This window comes from Rhamphochromis longiceps, linkage group LG1 (assembly GCF_057381845.1).
Source record: "Rhamphochromis longiceps isolate RC_006_pf linkage group LG1, R_longiceps_female_GT1.1, whole genome shotgun sequence".
Taxonomy (NCBI): Eukaryota; Metazoa; Chordata; class Actinopteri; order Cichliformes; family Cichlidae; genus Rhamphochromis; species Rhamphochromis longiceps.
This window is the reverse complement of record NC_140557.1, coordinates 12,850,285-12,873,306: the sequence shown is the minus strand read 5'-3', so window position 1 is coordinate 12,873,306 and position 23,022 is coordinate 12,850,285. Positions and strand designations below refer to the sequence as shown.

At 40.7% G+C, this 23,022-nt stretch overlaps 1 protein-coding gene across 2 annotated transcripts in view; it reads left to right on the top strand.

Annotated features, from left to right (window-relative positions):
• sema4bb (sema domain, immunoglobulin domain (Ig), transmembrane domain (TM) and short cytoplasmic domain, (semaphorin) 4Bb) overlaps nt 1-23,022 on the top strand; it is a 62,792-nt gene that overhangs the window by 13,436 nt on the left and 26,334 nt on the right. For both annotated transcript variants that reach the window (XM_085385809.1, XM_085385731.1), the window contains exon 2: nt 9,062-9,501. In XM_085385809.1, the coding sequence (XP_085241935.1) occupies nt 9,381-9,501 (121 nt within the window). In that variant the 5' untranslated portion in view covers nt 9,062-9,380. The remainder of the gene's footprint in view (nt 1-9,061; nt 9,502-23,022) is intronic.

Sequence of the window (23,022 nt, the reverse complement as noted above, 5' to 3'; positions counted from 1 at the left end):
GACAAACTGTGTCATGTTTCCACTTGGAATGAGTAATGAGAACAGTTTTGTGGTCAAGCCTTTTGGTCACGGTCATCGAAGTTCTTACCTGAGCACGCTGAAGTGAGTTTGGGTCTGACGAGGTGAAGTGGAGCCTGAAACAGAATATAGTCATCTGATATGCTTTTAAATCCTATTGCTCTGCTTGTCAAATCATGTAAGGAAATGAGTCCTCACATCGGTTTAACTACGGGGATTAATCGTGCACCGCACTCCCCCACCACCACTTTGACGTGTAAGTCATGAGATGAATAGCCCAGTATGGATAGCCAATCCTTTGGATTTGATGGTGTAATTAGCAGATGAACTGTGATGCTAATACAGCATGGTCCAGACCTCAGAAAGGCCTCTGTTGTGCAATTGCATGACTCTAAACTTTCAACTCTCCTTTGTGACACCACAGAGTTTGTTCACAGTCTTGCCTGACATCGTCATCGACCCAGCAGATGAATAAGATGCTGTGGTCCGTCGTGGCCATGGGCAACTTTCACAGCACCAGTGTGCCTCACATATCTGGGCTGCAAAATCAGAGGGAGGCCACAGGCACTGGAAAACAATTGAAAGGATTTTTCCCCTCACTGCTAATGTTTTCGGACAATCATTAAACTTGGTTCTGTCAACTAAGCAGTCAAGAGCCCCAAGCAAGTAGGAACGTAAAATTCTTTCTCTGTTTTTGTGGTTCAGTCTTCCAGGCCACACTGTTAGTCTGTAATCGTGAGGATTTCCTGATTAATCAGCACACCATATTAGTCTAAATGGGTCATTAGGGTAAAGTGTGGTGAGCTTTTCAACACAGAAGCACACAATAAACACTTTGTAGTTTAGTGGACTGAAGGGGGAAAATTGCTATTCAATTTTTATCATCATAAGAGCTCCATGTCTCCAAATTTTTCTGTAGTTTCTGTATTGGGACTGTGTCAAGAGAGAGAAATTATGCCTCCTATCACACTGCGCTCTGACTGACGCACGGCTCATTACTGACGCTTTGCAAGTTTTTCAAGAACTGATCTCCCACCGTTCCCCGTCAAGCTTGAATAATTTCAGGGAAGGGCAAGTCTGTATCAGAGGGAATAAGGTGACCCTTACTCTCCTTTAAGCACTTATCTCCTCTGCCAGTTCTGCTTCACTCACTCGTTTGAAATGATAATTGCCACTTCCTGCATGGCAAAGCTGAGCAGTATGTACACTAATGTAAAAAGGGGGTTTGAATATTCCTCAGAGCCAATTCTAGCTTTGGATCAGACTTGAAGCGTTGTCACATCATGGTGTAATTTCAACACTTTGTGGCTGTAGCATGTTGGAATAAATGTCACAGAAAGACAATTCCAGTAAGTAGCCTCATAGATGCCACTCAGGGATGTAAAATCACTGGGTTCCTGCATTTCAATGAATGCCTTTGACTCTGACGCACAGACGTGATGGGATCATGGAAACTGAGCACGTACTGTAGTTAAACAATTAGCACACATCTCGCTGGTAGCTTAAGGTCATGCAAAGCCAATTAAGGCACATTCAGTACTCAGCCTGGTACCTGATTAACATATGAGAAGGAGGTGTGGCACATAGAACTGGATGAACTGCTGAGTGCATGTATAAGATTCAAACGAACACCAACCAATCATGTTACACTGGAACACTGCTTCAGTTCTCTGGTAGCTGTTACTACTTTAAAACAACCTGTTTAGGGACATTTTACTGTGGGGAATACATCAGGCATGGTTGCGTCGCTTGACTTCTGGAGTTCTTTACATACACTAAAGACAAAGCTTGCAGTTTCACCAGATGCATCCAAAAAAGCAGGTTTCTGCTCTGCATCGCTTTAAAAAAAAGTTTTGTTTTGTGTTTGCTATTGGTAGACCAGGTGCTTCACATCTGAAATGCTCTTAGGTAGGTTGAAGCTGTGCAGAGCGTGGAGCAAAACTAAAGATGAAAAACACACCAAAAGATCTTTTAAGTGCCTGGATGCTGACCTGGAGCCTCTTGCAGGTTTTCTGTGGTTTCTTATGCCATGAGATTGGTAGTCGGGGGAGACCTTCATGGACAACACTTATGTTGAGCCATCCTGCTGAAACTAGATCAGATTGGTATCTAGCAAGGAAGCCAGGTAAATGCCTCCAAGCATTTCCTTTGTATGCGGGGTGGAGCACAGTGGGGGAGGCGGATACGATCGGGGACTGTTGCAACAATGTTTAAATGGTTAACATGACATGAATATCAAGACTCGATGGTTTTAAAGTTGTTCCTGGTTAGATTCTTTTACAAATAACCGGCGATCTATACATGCCTTCTTGGTCATAAACTGTCAGATACATTGGTACTACTCTTTACCTCGAACAAGAGATGTCTGTCATAAATGCTTACTAGTCTTATTAATGCTGTCATTTATAATTTATTATGGGTAGGATTTTGCTGAACTCATTGCCTCTGTGTGTTAATTGTCAAAGCAGATTAAAAAATTGTGGACATTTGGATTTATCGGAGAAGTAGTATGTTGCGCTTTCAGTAAGTCCGCTTTGTGTCTGCTACGCTGAAAAGGAGCTTTGATCTAAATTCATTTCTATGCAGTGGCAGTTTGAACCATGAGTGAGTGAGTATTTGGGGGTTTATTGAAAGTGACTGGGTTATGAACTGAAGACCAGGACTTGCTGTTTGGTCACAGGCAAATTTTCTTCACAGCGAATGCCTAATTTGCTTAGTTTTTCCAGTAATTTTATCATTTGAAAGTCATTAAAAATCCTTTTGTATCTGAATCCAGAAGGGAGATACCACAGCAGGATGCATTACAGCCAGTCATCAACACAAAGATGATTCTGTGAATAATTAATAACTCATGCAGGGAAAAGTCATCTTCCTTGTATCAGTCTGGGATCACACATATGAATAAGTAATTGAGTACTTAATTGAGTTTCAGTTCTCAGAGAGTTCCACATTAGTGTCTGATGATTCCCAGTACAGGGCACAGGTAGTGGATTACAGCTCACAAGTCAGTATTGCTTCTTAGATTTCCCTCTTCTTTGCTTTTTCAAACTTTGTGTTTGTATCAAACTGCTTGGTCTGAAATCTGTGAAGCAATTTTTCGAGATGGATGTCGACCATTTGTGGATATTTGCATAAAGAAAATGGAAAAAGTTATAGTAAATGAACAGGTCCTGATAAGCAGTCATATCTGATTTTTGAACCGTTTGTACAAATTTGGCTCTTTCAGAGGAAGTTTGCCTTTAGGCACCAGGATTCCCAGTTCACAGCTGCTCCATATTAAAGACCAAAACGTTGGAGCATGCATAAAGGTTTTCATTTCATTCCAGGTTAAAATCTCTTCTGTGTGCAGACACCAAGGTCTCCATTTGGTTTCAGAGCCAAGAAAAAAATTCACATTACCTGCAGGGTAGAAATGATATTGGAGAGGCAGTAGAACATTTTGTGTTCATGTTTTTCTTTTTCTCTTTTATCTTCTGTTGAATAAATAAGTGAAAGCAGAGAGGAAGCCTGCTTATTGATGGCCTTCATTGATGCACTTTTGTATTTATATTTTATTACTTTATGCTTTTGAGAATATTTACTTTCAGTCCACTTTCAATTCCCTGATCTAGAGGAAGTTCCTTTCAAGAAGCAAAGACAAAAATATTTTGATGGAAAAATGTTTTTTTTTCTTTGTTTTGTTTTTTGTTTTTTTTTTTTTTTGTTTTTTTCAAAGCCTGCATTGTTGAGTTATGAGGAGGTTGTCCATATATAAACCACTCAAAGGCTTCTGAGAGAGGATATCCTGAAGATTTCTCTGATAGAAGTAGCTAGGAAAGAAAGAAGCCAATTTAGCACTACTGTAGAGGCACTCAAGATTTTAGCCAAATTTGAGTGTGGACTTCCTGTTTTTAAAAGTCCACCTCGTTTGAGTATGTTATCAGCATGGTGATGATCAGAACCCTTTTTGAGATGGGTTGAATTTGCGTAGGATAATACGCTTGTCTCTCTTTTTTCTTTTTGTTTTTAATAAAAAGTAATTGTAGCTTAAGAGTGATATCTACATGCGAGTTTGCAATTAATGACATCATCGCAGTTGTCTACACATCTCTGTTGTCTGACATCTTTATCCCTGAGCTCCCTCATCCAGACATGCTGACTCATGCTTAACCGTCATGTAAACTCACAGAGTCACTGTGATGATGAATTCACTATGTGCTCTGCCAGCTTAGCAAACAATTGGTGCTGTCTCAACTGCTGCACGGGGTGCTTATGGTTTATTTTTAACCCAGTTGTGATTTATTTAGCGCACTCCCTTCTTGGTGTGGGAGAAGTCTGCTCACCTGAAAGTTTTCCTTCTACTACCCACAGTCCCATTCCCTGGTGGACAGAGTAAGCGTTAACGTTTCACCTAATGTTCCTGCAAAGTACAGCATGCAATGTTTTACCTCACGGATATTTGAAAAGTAGTTCACCTTTTACCCCTGATTCATTAAGATTCAGAAAGGTTAAAGTTAGTTTAACCTATTAACTATTTATCTGATGACGTGTTCTTTAAAAACAAAGTAAATATTGCCGGTATGTCTAGCAAGGTGGGTTGAAAAAAATGATTTGGAGTCCATGCCATTGATTTGGGTGGGGAAAAAAAATGTACCTCCCTCAGCGATCTTGATTTTTGCAATAATTATGCATTGCGCACCCAAGAAAGCAGGCTGCTAGTCTGAGTTATGATGACAGACATAGTAAGGAGTCTCTGCCTTGTCAGTCGCCTACTGAGGCCTTCTTTGCCGAAGATGATAGCTCCACAAATCTTTTGTAAATAGTAATTTAAACCCAAGAGGCCACATTAAACATTAACGTTAACATTTATTTGATTTAAACATTGCTGTCCTTTTTTGTTACTGGAAGAAGTCATTACATCATTTTGGATACAGTTCCCCAAAGTCACCCTTAAATCTGGCCTGACGGACACAGATAAGATTTGATGGCAACTTGTGCAATTAAAAATGCTTTTCTAGTTCCCTTTCACTTAGATGTGCTCATGATACTGTTAATGGATTGGACCGCAGCCTAATCTACCCTCATGTCAAACTCAGTCATACTGCTCTCATCACAAGGTCCTGCCTGGCTGCTGATTATCTCCATAAGTGCCTCATTTTGTGCCAAAGACCAAATGTGAGACAAGTCACTTTGCAGAGAAGAGTTATTGAGAATTCGTAGCCTAGCACAAAGCCCAGTCTTTTAATCAAAAGCTAGCCAAATGGTTAGCATTCATGCTGCTACCTTTCCAATGAACTCGACATGACCTGACGGAGTGTATCGCCCAATGTGTCTTTCACATCCTTTTGCCATATGAACAGATGCAGGAATTAATAGGGAGCCTCGAGGGAGGTTCAGAAGGTTAATGAATCTGTAGCTTTAAGCAATATGGCACCAGATTCACCCTTCACAGATACAAGGAGCAGCAGACCCTCGCCTGCATGAGCAGATGGGTCCAGTGGCATTGAGTATAGTTGCTCACTTTTACTGTAGCAGCTCTGGTTGAATAGAATTCTAATTCTATAAATCCTATAATTGTTACCTCTAATTAGATCACTTTCTTTGGTCGAGCACTTGCTGTCAAATATGATTTAATGCTTATTAATATTTAGTACTTTTTTCCTTCAGACCCTTGTTGCATTGCTTTTGAGATTGGATTAGGACACTGCATGAGTACTTTGACTAAAATGCATTTACGTATGATGGGGTCTTTTTAAAATCTGAAAGAAAAGAGGATGAATGCAGTATTACATCAGTTTACTTGGCCTTCGTGCCCTTGTTAAGGCTGAACAGATCTGCCTGAGGCCTGCAAAGTGTCCATCTAGTGCTCCTCAGGCACCGGGCCCAGTTATATGAACATTTATGAGTCATCATGTGTCTTGGATTCCCCAGATACCTTGTTTCCTATTCAGGTGCATGGGCCTCTTGCTATTGGCATAGTTTTGTCAAAAAAGACAAAACAAACTTTTTTCTCTTTTTTTGAGGCCAATATTTCTGTAAGGAGGCAGATGAGTAAACTGTAAGTAAATGTGTTTTTGTTTTAGTTTTTTGGCTTAATTCTTTGGTAGAAGTCACGACTAGGTGTGCATGTGATAGGTCTGAATGTTTTTGCTGTAATTAAGCAAACACGATTGTGTAAAATGTTTTCTGAACCAATTAAATTGGAACCAAATTACTCATGACTGAAATTTTGGTGAAATTTTTGGTGGGCATCAGCTACATTTTTGAGGTGGTAAAAGGTCAATTTAAGTGTGTTGAGATATTTCTTCATGCATTACTGCCCTAAAGAGTTTGATGAATTAGGAAGCTTTTAAGCCGAGTGGCAGGAAACACTTCTAACAGCACGCCTCTCTTTTCATTAAAATTTAAAACACTTGCAATTACATAAGGATGTGCCCTGGGAACATGGAGGCTTGAGGTGTGCAAGAGATGCTGGGCAGCCAAGCTTGTTGTCCCAGCAGGCATGAGAGGGACCACCGGAGGCAAAAGGAAATGTTAGAGTACCGTGGGTGGATGTTTCAGCCCACAGTGACTCAGCTAGCTTCAGTGGAGCAGCAAGAACCACAGCAGGCCTGGCAGTGAAGTGAAGAGTGACACAGACCTATTAGTTGGATGCTGCAGACCCCGGGGAGGGGAGACCAGGGTGTGACACTGAGATACAGATGTATTCAAGTCAGCTCCCCACTCTTCAGACTGGGCAGGTAGCAGAGTATGTTAAAGTATTATTCAGGCTGCTCAAAAGTTTAAAATGGTACTTTCCAGCTGGGCCCTACCTCCGCAGATGCCCAGGAGCTACTTATTGTCCCACGCTCATCTTGGTCTGCTGTATTTATTGGCTGTCATAAATATTTGCATGAGGTCTTCAGGGAGTTCCTTCAATGATGCGAGAGACGCCATGTGCTCTGCAGTGTTTACTTTCTAAACCTAACCACCTCTATGGGTTCTTCAGGGAGGCATCTAGCACTGCCGGGCAATAAGGAGTAGGGAGTTATATCAAACACGAGGGCTTTACTGAGCTCACTGAACGGAGGCATCTGTACTCCGGTCAGGATATTGGTGAATTCATAAGAATCAAGTAATAGTTTGCACTCTGGTTTAGGTCTGAAAACACTGGCAAATATATGATCTACAGCTGTTTTGGGTGCACAACAGGCATGTGGTATTGCTGTAAGGAGTCAGTAAGGCCATCACTTGGACCAAGATTGAAATATATTGCAAGCGTGCATACCCCACCTCAGACAGGGTTGTAATACCTTTGGTGATCCCCTGGACTTTCAACTCGCATCATCACTGGGTCAAAATTTTTAGAAAAGATCATTTGTTTCGGCCATAGCGCTTCTATTTTTGTGTTAATTTGAAATTGCAGTATACTGCGTACAAAACTGGTTATTTTGATTTAACAAGTTAAACCAAACAGGAGTCACTGAATGTGCTTTATAATTTAATACCTCTTTAATACTTCTCCAGGCTTACAAAAACAGTCTAGGCTCTTAGTTTTGTTTTTTGTTTTTTTCACAGCTCTTTTTGATTCAGTATCTGTTCTCTCATGACATTGCTTTTGGTGAAAGAAATGCTTTGTTATCAGTGAAAAAACTCATAAAAAGGTGCCACCTGTGTTCAGTTTCAAATGGTAAACAAGCAAAGTGTCAACTAGATAGTAAACTGAGAGAGAGCTTAAAAGCCATCTTCCTCAGGTTTTGTTGGAGACCAACATGAAGGTGCTAATCACAAATATCCTTTCTTCTACGCAGGTTGGCGTCCACATTCTGGACAGGTGGCTTCGGATGGTTAAGTGTTAGTTTTGTCTGACGCAGCTATTGTAAAGCTGCTCATTTCCTGCTTTAAAGTATTGCACTGGTCATTTACTTAATTTCTACCTTGCTCATATACAATTTTATTTCACAGGAAAAGAGGGGCTTTTTTTCTCGTGGCTACAGCTCCGATTCATCATAACCTCTTTGAACCAGCAGGCAGTAATTAATAAAAATAGACCATGACTGTAATAGACCACTGTTTCTGTCACTGGCTAGCAAAGGCAGAAATGTGTCAACACCTAGTTGCAATAAACGTGACCTCAAAGAAAACATAATGCATCTTCATATTTGAAGGTTTGGGCTCATGTCAACAATTTGTGTTTTCCTCAAACAAGCAAAAATAAATTATGACAGGTTTGATAGCTGTTGATGTTGTTTCAAAAAACTCAGAGGGTTGAAACAAATGGGCTGGTGCTTACTTTAAGTGCTTTTCAATAAAACTGACAGCCCACTAAACACAAAAATACCAGTATAGATTTACATAACATGCTTCTGATCTGTATACTCACACAAAGCAAATAAAAGCTGTTCATTGCACCTTCTTGTGACAAATTACCGGGTTGTCTTGGGAGTCACTGTTCTTTTATTTCCCCACATAGCCACAAAATTGGAGCCAGACTCCCGTATTATCTTCTAGGGGGATCTCTCACCGATTTGTTGACAGCATAATTAAATACAGAGATTAAAAAAAATGTAGTAGGCGTTTCGTCTTTCAAACAGCAAATTGGATATTCACTTAGGCTTAAGTTTGTGAAACCCTTCAAGCTACCAGATGATGAGTATTTTCATTTTAGCTGGTTAGAGCGCTGAATGATCTGTTTTGCTGAGTTTTCTTTGTGGTGGGAAAATAACTAAAACAAAAGGTTGTTTGTTCACTATTGAAAGCTGAGGGGCAGATGGATGTGGAAGGTCATTTTTGGGTGATGCCGTTGTTGCTGGCAAAACTAATGAACACTCCTCTCAAATAACAGCTGTTTGAATTAAAATCCACAGCATCCTCTAGATTCTAGAGGATGCTGTGGATTTTAATTCTAGAGTCTAGAATGAGCTGCTGCTTGAATGTATTAGTCCTTTTGCGTTTGTAGTTTATGGTTATAGCGTCAGAAGCTGGATAAGGATCTGTTATTCCAGCTTGTGTTTCATCTTTTTTTTTTTTTAAACTGTTGTTGGAACGCACATAAAGAAAAAACTTCTCTCTCTCCTTTCCACAGATCCAAGATGACTTTAACTAAGTGGAGTCTGGTTGGAGCTTAGCACTGATCAACCGCAGAGCACTATGAGAAGATGAAATCCAGCAGCCTTTAATCCAGAAAGGATTCCCCTTCTCTAGACTAAGAGGCTACAAACTGTATGTAAAGACCACTGGGAATACAAGACTCGAATCAAGGACACAATCCACCCACCTCTGACTTGCAGGAAGATGGGAGTGAGAAAATAACCCTCTGTGGCATCAATAGGAGTTTAATGTGTTCCAAGGAATCTTAAAACAAACCTTGTACATCCGTGTTCATCTTAGACAAGCAGACAACCATGTGGACATTAACTGGGACTGTCCACTGTCTTCCTGCTGCTGCACTGCTATTGGCTAGCTTTCTCCAGTCAGTGATCGCCACTGAGGAAGATGTCATACCTCGAATCAGTTTCCCATACAGTAAGTGTAATTTGTTTTCACTGATGACCAGTTGTGGCTTAACATTGTGGCTGTGAGTGAGTTTTGGCATTATTTCTCCAAAATCTACAGGTCTGTGCATATCACCGTAATGGTTTCCTTTTTTTACATCCTTTCATAAAGAAAACTACAACAACCAAATGTAAAGAGAAATTTTTAATATTACATGCAAATGACCCTGTCTTAAAAGCCTTTTTCTTAGAATGCTTAAAGTGGAAAAATGAAATGCAAATGCCACAACAATAAAGTATAAATATAATATTGCTTGTCTCGGTTTGCAGATCAAGCAAATAAAACATGAACAGAATTAAATAGAGGACTCGTTTCAGCACTGTGAACTCAGAGCAGTGCTTCTTTTTTTTTTTTTTTTTTTTTTTTTACTTGCTCCTACTTCATTACTGAGGTTTTATTATCCTCATTTTCAGCTCTATATTTTTATGCTTGTACTTCAGTAGGGTAGCTATGCATGATTCAGTTCAAATTAACCCTGATTTATCTTATTCTGGGGGCTTGGTACAGCTTCTCAATTTTAGTTTACTTCAGCTTTTTTCTAATTGCACCTCTGAAAGAACAGGTGAGTGTTGCTTCTGTGTGCGTGTGCATGTGCGTGTGTGAGATATCGTTTATTATTTGTATTTGTTAATATGTTTGTCTGAAACAGTCTCTCTTGTAAATAGGATATTGAGTAATTTTATGACAGGGTGTCTTAGCTGCTTTCAACAGGATATCAGAAGATGAGACACTGTTGTTGCAAAGGGATTGATATGGACAGCAACAATGTTTTAAACAATCATCATTTGTTACTAAGGGGCCCAAAGTGTGCCAGGATAAAGTCCTCCACACTATTACACAACTACCAACAACCTGAACCACTGATACGAGTTGGGACAGATTCATGCTTGTTTTTGTTTTTTTTGTTTTTTTTAATACCAATTTTTGACCCTACCATCCGAATGTTGCAACAGAAATCGAGACTCATCGGATGAGGTGATGTTTTTCTGATGTTGGTGAGCGCATGTGAATTATAGCCTTAGTTTCCTGTTCTTAGCTGACAGAAGTGGCACCCTGTGTTGGCTTCTGCTGCTTCAAGGTTCAATGTATTCAACGATGCTCTACTGCATGTTTTGGTTGTAAAAAGCCATTGCTTGAGTTACTGTGGCCTTCCTGTCAGCTGGAATCAGGCCTTTCTTCTTTGACCTATGGCATCAACAAGCCATTTTCACACAGAACTGGCACTCATTGGGAACCAGCCAGTGAGTGCCAGAAATCTGCCCCATTAGTTGTAATTTCAGCAAATGATAAGCCACCACCTAGAAATGAGAAACCTCCTTTCATCTTTCTTCTGAACTTAAGGAGATAAAAATATTGAGTATTAAGTTGAGAATGCACAGCTGTTTCTACTGAAAACATTATGTGTTGAATATGTAACCAACATAGCGGTAGTAAATAAAGGGGGCAGGGCCAGTTTTTCACAGTGTAACATAATAAATATCAGTGATGAGCAAAAACAACATACACAGCTGCAACAAGTCTGCAGGGAAAGAGGCTGTGGAGCAGTGTGTGCATAGATACATGTACGAAACCACAAGTGACTACAGGCCCAGCCCAGAAACACATATGCCAACTTAAGGACAACCGCACTACAAACATCTCTGCATAGATACATGAAATTACAAGTTTTGTTCCCTGAGGGGTTTTTTTCATATTAGATGTCACTTCACACAGAATTTACTGTCTCTCTTGTGTTTTGTTTTCTTTTTTTTCCCCTCTTGGGCCTTGACAGAAAGACTGGGGGAAAATATGCATAACACGTGACTCTGCAGAGTGCAGAGCAAATGAAGTGCAACAATTTGGGGCCCAGTAGCTGCTCTGTAGCACATACAGTCTGGCATCATACCTTCAAAGGCACTTGGTTGCTCTGTGCTTTTTGCTTCTAATTGACCTTTTGCTAATGTGCAACTGAGTGAAACAATTTATGATACAAATATAAACTTAATGTGTCTCCTGGCAAAATCCACTGATTGAATGGGAGACCTTTTTGCACCCGACTTCATCATCGTATGTAATTACTCTGCACACACTGCCACACGTCCTATTATAACAACTGTGGATTAAGCTTCCATAATTTAAACACATGCCGCTGTTTTCCTGTATTTGCTCTGCCGACAGCTTTTTGGGAATTGATTGATGCATTATGGAAGCTTGTGACAAATGAGGTAGCTGTTTGGATGTGGCTCACAGGGGAAATTGACAGATTTTTTTTTTTTTTTTTTTTTTTTTTTTTTCTCCCCCCTCCTCTCAGGAAAGTCCCACTAAACACATTTCAACATCCTGAATTAGAGCTGTTGAAATGTGCGGGTTTACATGGCCAACAAGATGCTCCTTAAAATAAGCTTCTCGCTTCATTCGTTCATCTGTCTGTTCTCATCCAGGCAAATAGTTTAGTCAAACATTAACCACAGCATAAGTTCATAAAGGTTTAGAGGTATATTGGCTCCTTTAAGCACACCTGCCTGTATTTGAAGCCCCTCCCCCCAGAAGGTTTGTTTCCCTCCTCTTTAGCCACTTTAGTGAGCTGTCATCCTGTGATTCACATGCACCACCTCAAATTAGCATCTCTCATACCCAAGAACAACCTTTCACATCCTTGAGCCATTTAGCTTATTTCTCTAAGAGCTGAATAGACTAAATTGGCCCAAGGCTGGTTCCCAGCAAGTGAGTGTTTTGCAAACCACTGATGTTTCTTTCTACCCCCCTACTTTGCCTCACTCCACGCGGCATTCATCATCTTAAATTCATGTATTTTGACATGAACGATGAGTGATTGAGGTTGTCAGCTGGAGAGCATAAGTAGTAGTGTGAGAAAACTGTTTTTCAACTGACAATTTCGTGTAGAAAGTCTTATTTAAAAGTCACTGGCACTGATTATAAGCTCTTTAATGAGACAACAGCTTTGCACAAACACTAGCATGCTTCATATATAAACTAACTTTTGTTTGACCTCCACCACTGCTGCAAAACATGTAAAGCAGGTCACCTCTTTAAATAGCCGTTTCTGATTGGCATTGTCTGTAAGAAAAGGGGACCCGGCCTGTTTTCTGGAGAGAGCACCCTTGCCCTCTTCCTTGAAAAGCATCCCTCTTCCTTTTTGTCCTCCTTCCCTCTCTCCTCATCCTTCCTTCTCTCCTAATGAGCAAGCTAATCTCTCATGTGTAGTGAGTAGGGGTTTTTGTGGTTGCTGCAAAGGGAGAGCTTGTCTGTTTTTCATTATGGTTCTTGAGCAGAGGCAGAGCAGCACAAAAGATCATGGGACTTGGAGCTGTAAGCAATGGTTAGGCATACAGCATGTATCCCTGTTAGTTATCAGAAGCTTCTCAGACAGTACTTTCTGAAGAGGTGCACTGAAGAGATGGATTCTTTTTGTTCTTTAATTTTCTTTTCTTTTCACTTTAATCAAGGAGACATTCGAGTTCAGACTTGAGTACGTTAACTACAGTGTTTGTCACACACTTACTTGGGCGAGCCACCCAACTAAATTCTATTTTGCAATCTTTGTCTTTTTTTTTTTTTCTTTTGTTCCCCCACAATCCACTGACACAGTCTCTTCAGTACTGGACAAACTCCTCACTTTTATTTTTGGAAAGTTATCACTAACCAGCTAGGCCCACTGTCCAACATACTCTCAAGTTGACCATTATAGATTGCAGATGAGAAGGGTAGCATATCCAAAACCTTCAGCAGATGGAGAACTGCTTCAACTGACAGTAGGGCTGCCACGATTTGTCGACTAGTCACGATTACGTCGACTATCAAAATCGTCGACGACTGATTTAATAGTCGACGCGTCGTTTGAAGCTTTGTAAGATCACAAAAGACGCAGGAATAAGTGGCAGGATTTAAGAGTGTAATAACGGACTGAAACAGAAGATGGCAGCATTGCATGTACAAGGATGTCAGCTACCGTTAAACCCCGAAGAAGAAGAAGAAGAAGAAGAAGAAGAAGAAGAAGCAGCGTCCCAGAATTCATAGCGCGGCCCAGCGCAGTTTCCAACAATGGCAGCAGTTAGTTAGTTTTAATGTTACTCTTATTATTCTTTCTGGGTCACAAAATAAACGTTTAACATATTTTCAGGCGAGAATGTAGCTGTGTAAACCTCAAATATCTGCTCAGTTTATCAGGACACCGCATATTTTCAAAAGGGCTCCGACGTTTTCGGAGACATCTGTTACCCACTAGCTCGTTAGCTAGCTGGGGGCTAGGCTCACTAGCGCCGTGAGAACACCGGACTCCCCGCAAATCGTTTTCAAACCCACCGCCGTCTTTCGCTACTCAGGTTAAATATATATGAGTCACTTAGATAACTTAAAATGTTATTGTTTGGCTTTTTTTTTTTTTGTATTTTATTTGTTCCTGAGTAAATCAGTTTGTCTGAGATTAAAGTTATAGTTTTTACACAGCTGAATAAACGTCAAGCAGACAACTGATTATCAGAAGTGTGAGATGCTCCAGAATATACTCCAGTGTCCTGTTATATTTTAGATAGCAAGGAGTTTATTAAACTTCACCGAAACAATCTGCAAATTTCATTAAAATTTAATAAACTATCATCTTGTCTTTATTTTTAGTTAGCACAGACCTTAAACACTTAAAGCTGTAAGCTAATGATAGTTATATAAGAGCAGATGCTGCTGGTGCAATAAGCTGTAGTTTTACGTCCAATGGATGATGATCTGATTAGTCGACTAATCGCAAAAATAATCGGTGACTAGTCGACTATCAAAATAATCGTTTGTGGCAGCCCTAACTGACAGTAGCCCCTTTTCCATTAGTACCCATTCGGATCGACTCGACTCGCCAAGGTTTTCAAGGTTTTCCAATAGGTGATAGTAGCCGGTACAAGGTGCTACAATAGTACCTACTCAACTGGACAGGTATTAAAATGTGATGTCGTAAGACTGCATGCCACCATTTGACTGGTCAGTGGAGTCACTCAATGAGTCATGAGAGCATCTTGTTCACAAAAATCAAATCTGCCATTTTTAAGACCCGGCAACGAGGGAAATGGTTAGGGAAAAAAAACAGTGCTGTGGTTCCCGAGTCTGACGAAAAGCGACAGACCAAGCAGCAGGTATATCATTGCCTCGACGTCCACCTTTGTTGTAGCATTTGTGTTGCATACTAATTGCGTCACGGGACGCTCAGCTGTGTTGCTGTGACAACAACGGCAAACATTAGGTGGGACACGATTGTAATGGAAAACTAGTCAATCCGAGTAGAGTTGTGACAAGTAGGACAGAGTAGGTACTAATGGAAAAGGGGCTTAAGTTGAGCTCACTAAGACTGCAGCAGAAGGGCTTTTGCCGCTGTGGAGACCGTAAAGTTTCCGTCCACAGGATGAGGAACTTGCTGGAGAGTAGTATCCACCTCTACATCCATTTTCTGCCACTTCTCTGCTTAGACCGCCACCCCTGAAAGCAGAGTTGCCTGGACCTCCCTCTCCCTGGCCACCTCTAGCTCTTCCAAGGGACATAGAGGCTTTCCTAGACCACAAAGTAATCCCCCCAGGGTGTTCTGGGCTTGTCGCCAGTAGGACACGCCCAAACCACATCAGCTGGCTTCTTTCAATGTAGAGGGGTAGCAGATCTACTCTGAGCCCCTCCCGAATGACCAAACGCTTCACCCTTTCTCTAATAGACCTTTTCCACTAGTACCTACTCAACTTAAAAGTACGGGGTTTCAGTTGTTTCTCATTACAATTGAGTACTAATGTGTGTGGACTTGTTATAGCAAATGACATCATTTGTATGCGACACAAACTGCACAACAGTGGAAGTTGAGATATGGTATTCTGCTGCTCGGTGCGTGGCTTTTTGTTAGACAAGGACCACGTTGTTGTTTTTTGTTTTTTGTTTTTTATTTAGTCATTTACTTCATTGCCATGTTTCAAAATTGGCGGATTTTTGTGAGGAGCCACCCTCATGAGTCATCAAAATTTGTCACTGTCTGGCCACCGGTGGCATACAGTCCAACGCTTCATTTTTGGATCATTTCAGATTAAGTGGAAACCGTCTAAGTAGATACAACAAAAAGCACCCGGTACCAGGTCCTACAACCTAATTGAAAAAGCTTAAAATCCAAGTTGAGTTAAACTGAGCTGTGAAGGTACTAGGAGAGCTCCCATAAAGCTCCTTTTCCACAACACCCTACAAAGGAAGGTCGTTTCAGCCGCTTGCAACCACTGCTCATGGTTATAGATTAAAGTTGTAACGTAGATTGACTGGTAAATCAACAGCGTTGCTGTCACACTCAGCTCTCTTTACCATAACAGACTGATATAGAATCCACATCACTACCAATCCATGCCAATGTTTGCATTTACTGCTTTACTCTGTTGTAAAGAAGTCCCCAGGATACTTGAACTGCTACCATTGGAGTAGCAATCTGCCTTGACCCGGAGTGGGCACATCACCTTCTTCTGGCACCAGACTTGGAGATGCTAATTCACATTCCTGTTATTTCACACTCGGATGCAGTTTGCTCCAATGCATGCTGAGGTCAGCTACTGATGAATCCAGAAGAAATCATCCGCAAAAGGCAGAGGTAATCCTGAGGTCACCAAACTGGTAACCATCTGCTGCTTGGCTGTGCCTAGAAAGTCTGTCCATAAAGGTTATGAACCAAGTCGGTAACAAAAGTATATGGTATCTTAAGATTGTGTGGTTGTGCTTGCTTTTGTGTCCATGTGTGCCCAAACACACCCTGTACCCCTACCGCCACCACAGTTTAATTATTTGGGGAACTAAATTGAATATCATCGTTTTAGTGCTGTTAATCATCTTCCTCTTGAATCAATAATTTAACCTTAAAGAAATATGCTTAGAGATGCTTGAAATGATTGCCTCATAGCAGTGTCTGTCTGTTAGGGATAATGCGACTGCAGAGAAAACATTGTAGCCTTACTCACACTGAAGGAAAAACGTGCTTTTACATTTGAGTGGATTTTTGTACAGATTGAACAAGCTCTCTAAATGCCAGATAATTGTGTTCTACATTAAGCACAGTACTTCAGTGGTGCGTTTTAATGTGATTAGGTGGTGATCGCCTCCCTCCACCCATTTCTTTGTTCCCTTTTTATTGCTGCTTTTTAGTTTCTAGTTGGTTTAAGGCACAAGACACAACACAGATGAGTTCAAATCAATTCTTGCTGCTATATTTAAATCTAATGTGTAAGTTTCCTACGATTCCTGAATGTTTTTTTACCTACAACGGGAAGATCTGCTTTTACTGTGATAATGTTAAGAGGGAATCTGGAAGAAAGGTTCTAAAACAAAAGATACATAATCAAGCTCTGAACACAAGTAGCATCTAGAGAGTCTGTCAGTTACTGCTTTCTGTCATTAGTGTTTTCATGTGCAGCAGTATAGACTGTGTAAAACGAAGGGCACAGATCAGATCAGCTTTAACACTTTTAGAGGAGCAAATGAAAATGCCCATTTAAGCCAAGCTACAGAGCATGCTGTGTATGCTCTGTGTACACAGTGTCCTTTCTTGTGTACGTTTGGTTTATGTTAGGCGAATATTGTCCGCTTTCTCTCATGCATGCTAATCCACTGACCTTGGCAGTGTGTGGATCGTGGTTCAAAAACAGAGGAGGGGCAGCAAGAAGGGGTGGGGCTGGGGGGCTGGGGGTGGTTGTTCAGAGCAAAGGCTGGTGAGGTTTTAGACATGCTCCAATGGCCACCTAAAACCCAGCAAGGACACGCCCACTGATCCTGAAAGAAAAGCGGTCTGTGGCTTCCAGCAGAGGTGGCACTCACAAGTGCCTGCATACAAAAACCATAACGGCCACAACAATGGAAGGTAATTGCAGCACATCAACCCTGTCTCTTTCAGATGTTTTAATGGACTCATCACTCGCACGGTCCAGAGAATGTACAGAAAAGTTTAAACTTTCAAATTTCGATTAGGAACATTTGATTTAAGGGAAATAGCAAGCAGCGCGAAATGATGGTTGTAGCGAATAATTTAGATGGACAGCAAGGAATGTGAGGTTAAAGAGTGTCATTAGGCAATTTTGGATTGCTGTGCTGGAGTGTACATTTGGTTAGCCTAATCACTATTAAAAAGTTAACAGCAGAGGTTCTGAGTTTTTCCATTGCTGTAACACAAAAAGGCTTTTTCTTGTTCGACTGTAACATGAAAAAGCTTTAATTTGGTTTCTGTGGCGCTGAATCTGCATTGTAGTGGACTTGTCTGAGAACAAATGGCTTTTGCACACACTTCTGTCAAAAAGGCATTCTTTCAAGAATTTATTTATTTATTTAAAACGAGAATGACAAAACAAACAAAAAGGAAAACCACTGGGGGAAATAAGACGCCCAACAACAATTTACTGCTCATTGTCCATGCATGACAATTTGCAGTAAAAACAACTCATTCCATAGGGAAAAAATGGACAGACACAGCAAACGGTCCTGAAAATAAAACACAAAGACTAAATAGCTTGAAACAAACGGGATGTCATTTGTCTTTATACACGTTCTGCTTATTAATGAAAGGTTTTACATCTTTTGTAAACACTTGAGTTTTTCATGAGTTTTTCTTCCTAAACAACCGTTCCAGCTATTTGGCATTTGAGAAATGAAATGAAATAATGCCGTTCATTGTTTTCAAAATGTTTCTTTCAGGATTGCTACCTAGTAGAATGTAGACCCACCTTAAGGTAGGGCTGCACAATTAATTACATTTTAATCTTCATCACAATTTTATCACATGATATTGCATGTGATATTGGACCTCACAAATCACCATCTAATGCCAATCATGCACCGCATGGCTTGCAGTGTCTTACGAGTAACACTACGTTAAGACAAGTATTCACCAAAAATCAAAGGTCTTGCACAGCATAATGCAGAGAGCTCGTCCTCTGAAGCAGATCATCTGTTCGGAAATGCTTTGGATTTAGGGCAAGTGATGTTAACCAAGAACAAATCCTACGCAACAAGTAGAGTTGTGTCTGCACGGAAAGCAACACAACTGACTTATTAAAACGCACCACAAACTGCAGTGTGACGAATGCCTGAAGGCCATGAAATGTTTGGTTTACAAGAAATGACTTCAAATCGCAACTCCTTTAAACCTGCTGCATCACGAGGAGATTTACTTCTCTGCTGGCTCTATTGTTTACACTTGTGTCTGTAATGGTCTAACTGTACATAATGGCTAGCTCAGAGCAGGTTTGCCCTTCTCTAGCAGAGACCATGACTGTTTGACTTCCTATGGATTCTGCTGACGATGACTTGAAATTTGTGGAACTTCTGACATCTTTTCTTTTTTCTTTTTTTTGTGCTTAAAGCCACTTGAATAGCAACACTTTTTTCCTCACTATTGAATTGCACATGTGTTCTGGTTGTTGGGTTTTTTTCCCTCTGGAAAAAAGTACTTTGAATAAATTGCATTAAAACCTGGTGTCCATATGGTGATATGATTATATGCCAGAACTGATTCATATAACAGCACCAATATTTCAGAATGCAGTGCACTTTATTAAAAAAAAAAAAAAAAAGGTGTCTACTCTTGCACTTTTCAGGAAACTCTTTGGATTTTACCTTTCAGTTTAGGCTGTACTGAAATGGTTAAAAGCAGCCGTCTCATGTATCTTTCATTAGAAGTCTGAACTTTCCTGACTTGCTTCCAGTATTTAATGCACTCCATATGCATTTTACTCCTGCTATAGTGGATGTGTGTGGAAAAGAGACTCACGTGTGTCCTCCAGTGCAGTGTCTCACTGCATATCTTCTGTGTTTTCTGTGATAAAGTCACTTTTTTCTTTTTTTTTTTCTCCTTTCTTTTAATAGTTTGCTTTAAAAAAAAAAAAAAAAAAAAAAAAAAATCAGCCACTTTATCAGTCTTTAGGTTGTGATGCTTTTGAACCATGGCAGGTCAATGTAACCCTTATGCTCAAGTGTGGAGACTAGTGCAGCTGATCCTGAACTCACCAGGCTTCTGATATCAGCAGGGCTATTAGAAACAAACATGACGGTAGAAGAGCAAGAGGAAAAGCATGCAGCCCTTCATCCAAGGTGTGTCTGAGTGTGTGGGTGAAAAGCCATTAGTGTAAACCAGTGTGCTTGACCACTTCTCATCCTTGGTCACTATGTGGTGGATGAGTGGAGAGCATGAGACTCTGTGCGACTCCAGCCTGCTCTTCTCATCAAGAGCCTCTCCAGAGACATGCATGCACACATGTACGCACTCACCAGGTTGTGTTTATGCTGTCGTAGCACTCTAAAAGACTTTCAGCACATGCCAGTCCTAAGTGTGTGTACTTTGTAAACTGAGAGCAGTTCCACTGGTGCCCATCAACATGTACTTTGATGGGATTCTAACTCCAGCAGAAACTAAGCTGTAAGTGTTGCAAGCCAGCTAGATTTGGACATTTGTGCTATGGACTTGCATGACTCTTTGTTCCCCCCCTATTCAAATCCAATTGGGTGGGTCATAGTTATCAAGCAATTCAGTTAGCACTCCCGTCTATAGAAGGGAGTGTAAGTGAACCTCTTTAGCACAAGCAAAAATGACAGTGGTTGGATTGATTACCATTACCTGTTTTTTGTTTTGTTTTTGTTTTTTTGTTTTCTTATTTCATTAAATATTTTAACGGCATTTACTTCGCCACAAATTTTTGTGTAGCTAATTAGCTCCTCCAAATATTAATGCAGTTCCCTAATTTTTCTCAGGACTTTTCATCAAGCATCAGTTCAGGATGTTAACTCTTCAGTGCCCTCCTGAAACACCTGGCAAATTGGCCTTCCCATTAGCCTCTTTTGTGCTTTAATGCTGGGCAATATGAAACATTTATACCTGCTTCACATCATATGAATCACATCAGCCTGTTACAGCTTTAAAATCTGTAGAATAGAGGTGGGCTTAATTCCCTCAATCACTGATACTACTGCGAGAAAGTCTCAGTATTGAATTCAGTGAATTCTTAAACAGATTCATCACACATTTTAGTTCTTGGCACATAAATACAGGGGTATGTGCATTTGTGCTACTGTTACATCTTGGCGTCACTTGTCTGCAATAGCAACTCTTAGCACTTGCGGAGATTTCACACCTATTGGAGTCTAAAACTAGTTTTCCCATCTGTTTCTTCAAATTATAGCACTTGTTTTTGTTGAAACATTACATCGCTATGATAAGTATTACTTTTTCCTGTTGACACAGAGTAGCTAATGGCCCACCACCCACTTGTGCCATACAGAACTTGAACCAAATGTGCCCTTGGAGCTAAAGCAAGCAGGCAAACTGTAAACACTGCAGGAGTTTATTGTTAATATCTTAAATGTGGTGGTATTGCCCACCCCCACTAAAGAGGATGGAGGAGGAGTGTTTGAAAAGGCACCACACACGACAAGCACAGGCACGTCTGCTTTGAATTGAGTGAGGAAAATGATGCCAAATGTTTGTCTCCTCCTCTCTCCCTCTCTGAGTTTCAAGGTCTGTGTTTGAATAACTCACTCAGATACCTCATCATCAGGATTTTGTAAGCTTTCAGCTGTGATGGAACACTGCGCCACATCGCCTTGCTGGTCTGAGTGTTGGGCGGGCGCATGCCAGTTCTGAGTGCATCAGGATGACACCTAAGAGCCTTTAATTACAGGGCATGCTGTCTCTGTCAGCTCCTCTGCTTTTAGAGCCATGCTGTGCTTTATGCACTGACCTCATCCTTGTTACATATGTGTTGGACAGATGTTTTCTTCTTCAGCTGGTGAAGGAAGCTTTTTCAAGAATTGCATGGCTTGTAGGCTACACACATTTCAAACAAACATTCTGCCGTTGCACGGTTTTCTGTTGCTGCTCCGATGTATTTATGCACCTGTAACCATATGGCATTATTAACACTTTTTTTTTTTCTCCATTAAAAAAAAAAAAAGCATAATCCTCACATGCAAACAAACACTGGACTTGCACACTGTCAGGCTCTGGTTATTATCTGCAAGGCCCAGCTGTCTCTCAGTATGACATGCACACACTCACACACACATTAAGACATGAGCAGACCAGACAGCATATTCACTCACACATCTACAAGTGCAGCAAAGCCGTTATTACAAACACCACAGTACAAGTAAGCCTCATGGCCTGGCTTTGTGGATACTGTAGAGTTCAGTACTGTCAGCTTTATTTCCCATCCAGTAAAGTCAATTTTTCTTTTTTCTTTTTTCTTGACTTTTCATTTTAAAAGGAATATCTTTTAGACACTACTTGGATAAAGATGCTGTTTGCAAACCTGCCACATACACGTGACATTGAAGAAGTGCAGAACTGCAATATCTCCCAGAATTGGCGTCACGTTTCTTTAACGGAAACAGAATCTACTCGGATAGCCCTAGTCATTTTTATTTTCCTGTGGTGTTTCCCAGTTAGTACCCCCTGCTCCTCTAACACACTTTGTCTCCTCATCAGAGGTCCGACTGTGCAGACAAACTGTTTCTGTGCTGACTTGGCAGGTAAACTACAGCAGTAGAGATCAGATCGGAGCCGCTCTGCTTTTGGTTGCCAGTAGTCACCGGCGATGAAATAACATCACTTCGCCTAAGCATCGGGAGCAGCAGAGCTGAGATGACCTTGAAGCGACTTCTGTCGGCTTCTGTCAGCTCCAGCACTGCTATCAAACCCTTTGTCAAATCATGTCAAACAGAGAGCCTTGAAGCTGTGCACTCTTGTGTAGCTTTATTTAGCTGAGGGCAGAGATAGTGTTTGTTTTGCTTTGCTTTTTTTCTTTAAATATATAAATAAATGGTAAATGGCCTGTATTTATATATATATATATATATATATATATATATATATATATAAAAATAAATTGGTGCCTTGCATGCAAGATAAGCCAAGCTCTGTCTGAGATTGATATCAGCTTTGTTACCCTCTCCTCCTTTTGGTTTTCTCATCCTAGCTGCAAGCGAGCCCCTTTGTCCCCATTGCCCCCTTGTGCCTTGTGACTTGGCTCATGCTGCTATAGTAAATCTGGGGCATGTTTACACTCAGTGTTCTGGCAGGCGTATACCTACCAAGCAGCCAATCAGTCACCCCACCCTAAAATCTCCTATTAAACCTTTTGAAAAAAATTTATCCTGTGCCATTTTTCTCCCCCCCCCCCCCCCCCCCCCCTTTAAATGTGATTCCTGCCAAAGTGCTACCATGAATAGTATTTCTCAGTAACACTACATCTGCAAGCTGGCGCCCTGAGGATATCTTAGTTACCTCGATGGTGAGTAAGCACCCACTGAACTTGCGCAGCTGTGATGTGAATAAAGGGATTCAGAGGAAAGTAAATCCTACTGTATTCCTTTTGTTTTTCTCAAGGTCTGGGTTCCTGTTAAAAGAACAGATGAACCTTTTTTAGAACTGTACTTCTGAAAGTTTATTTCTGAAAGTTGCATGAGCAGATTGATTTTTCTCATGTGTGCATTATAAATATGACCTTCAGCCAGCTG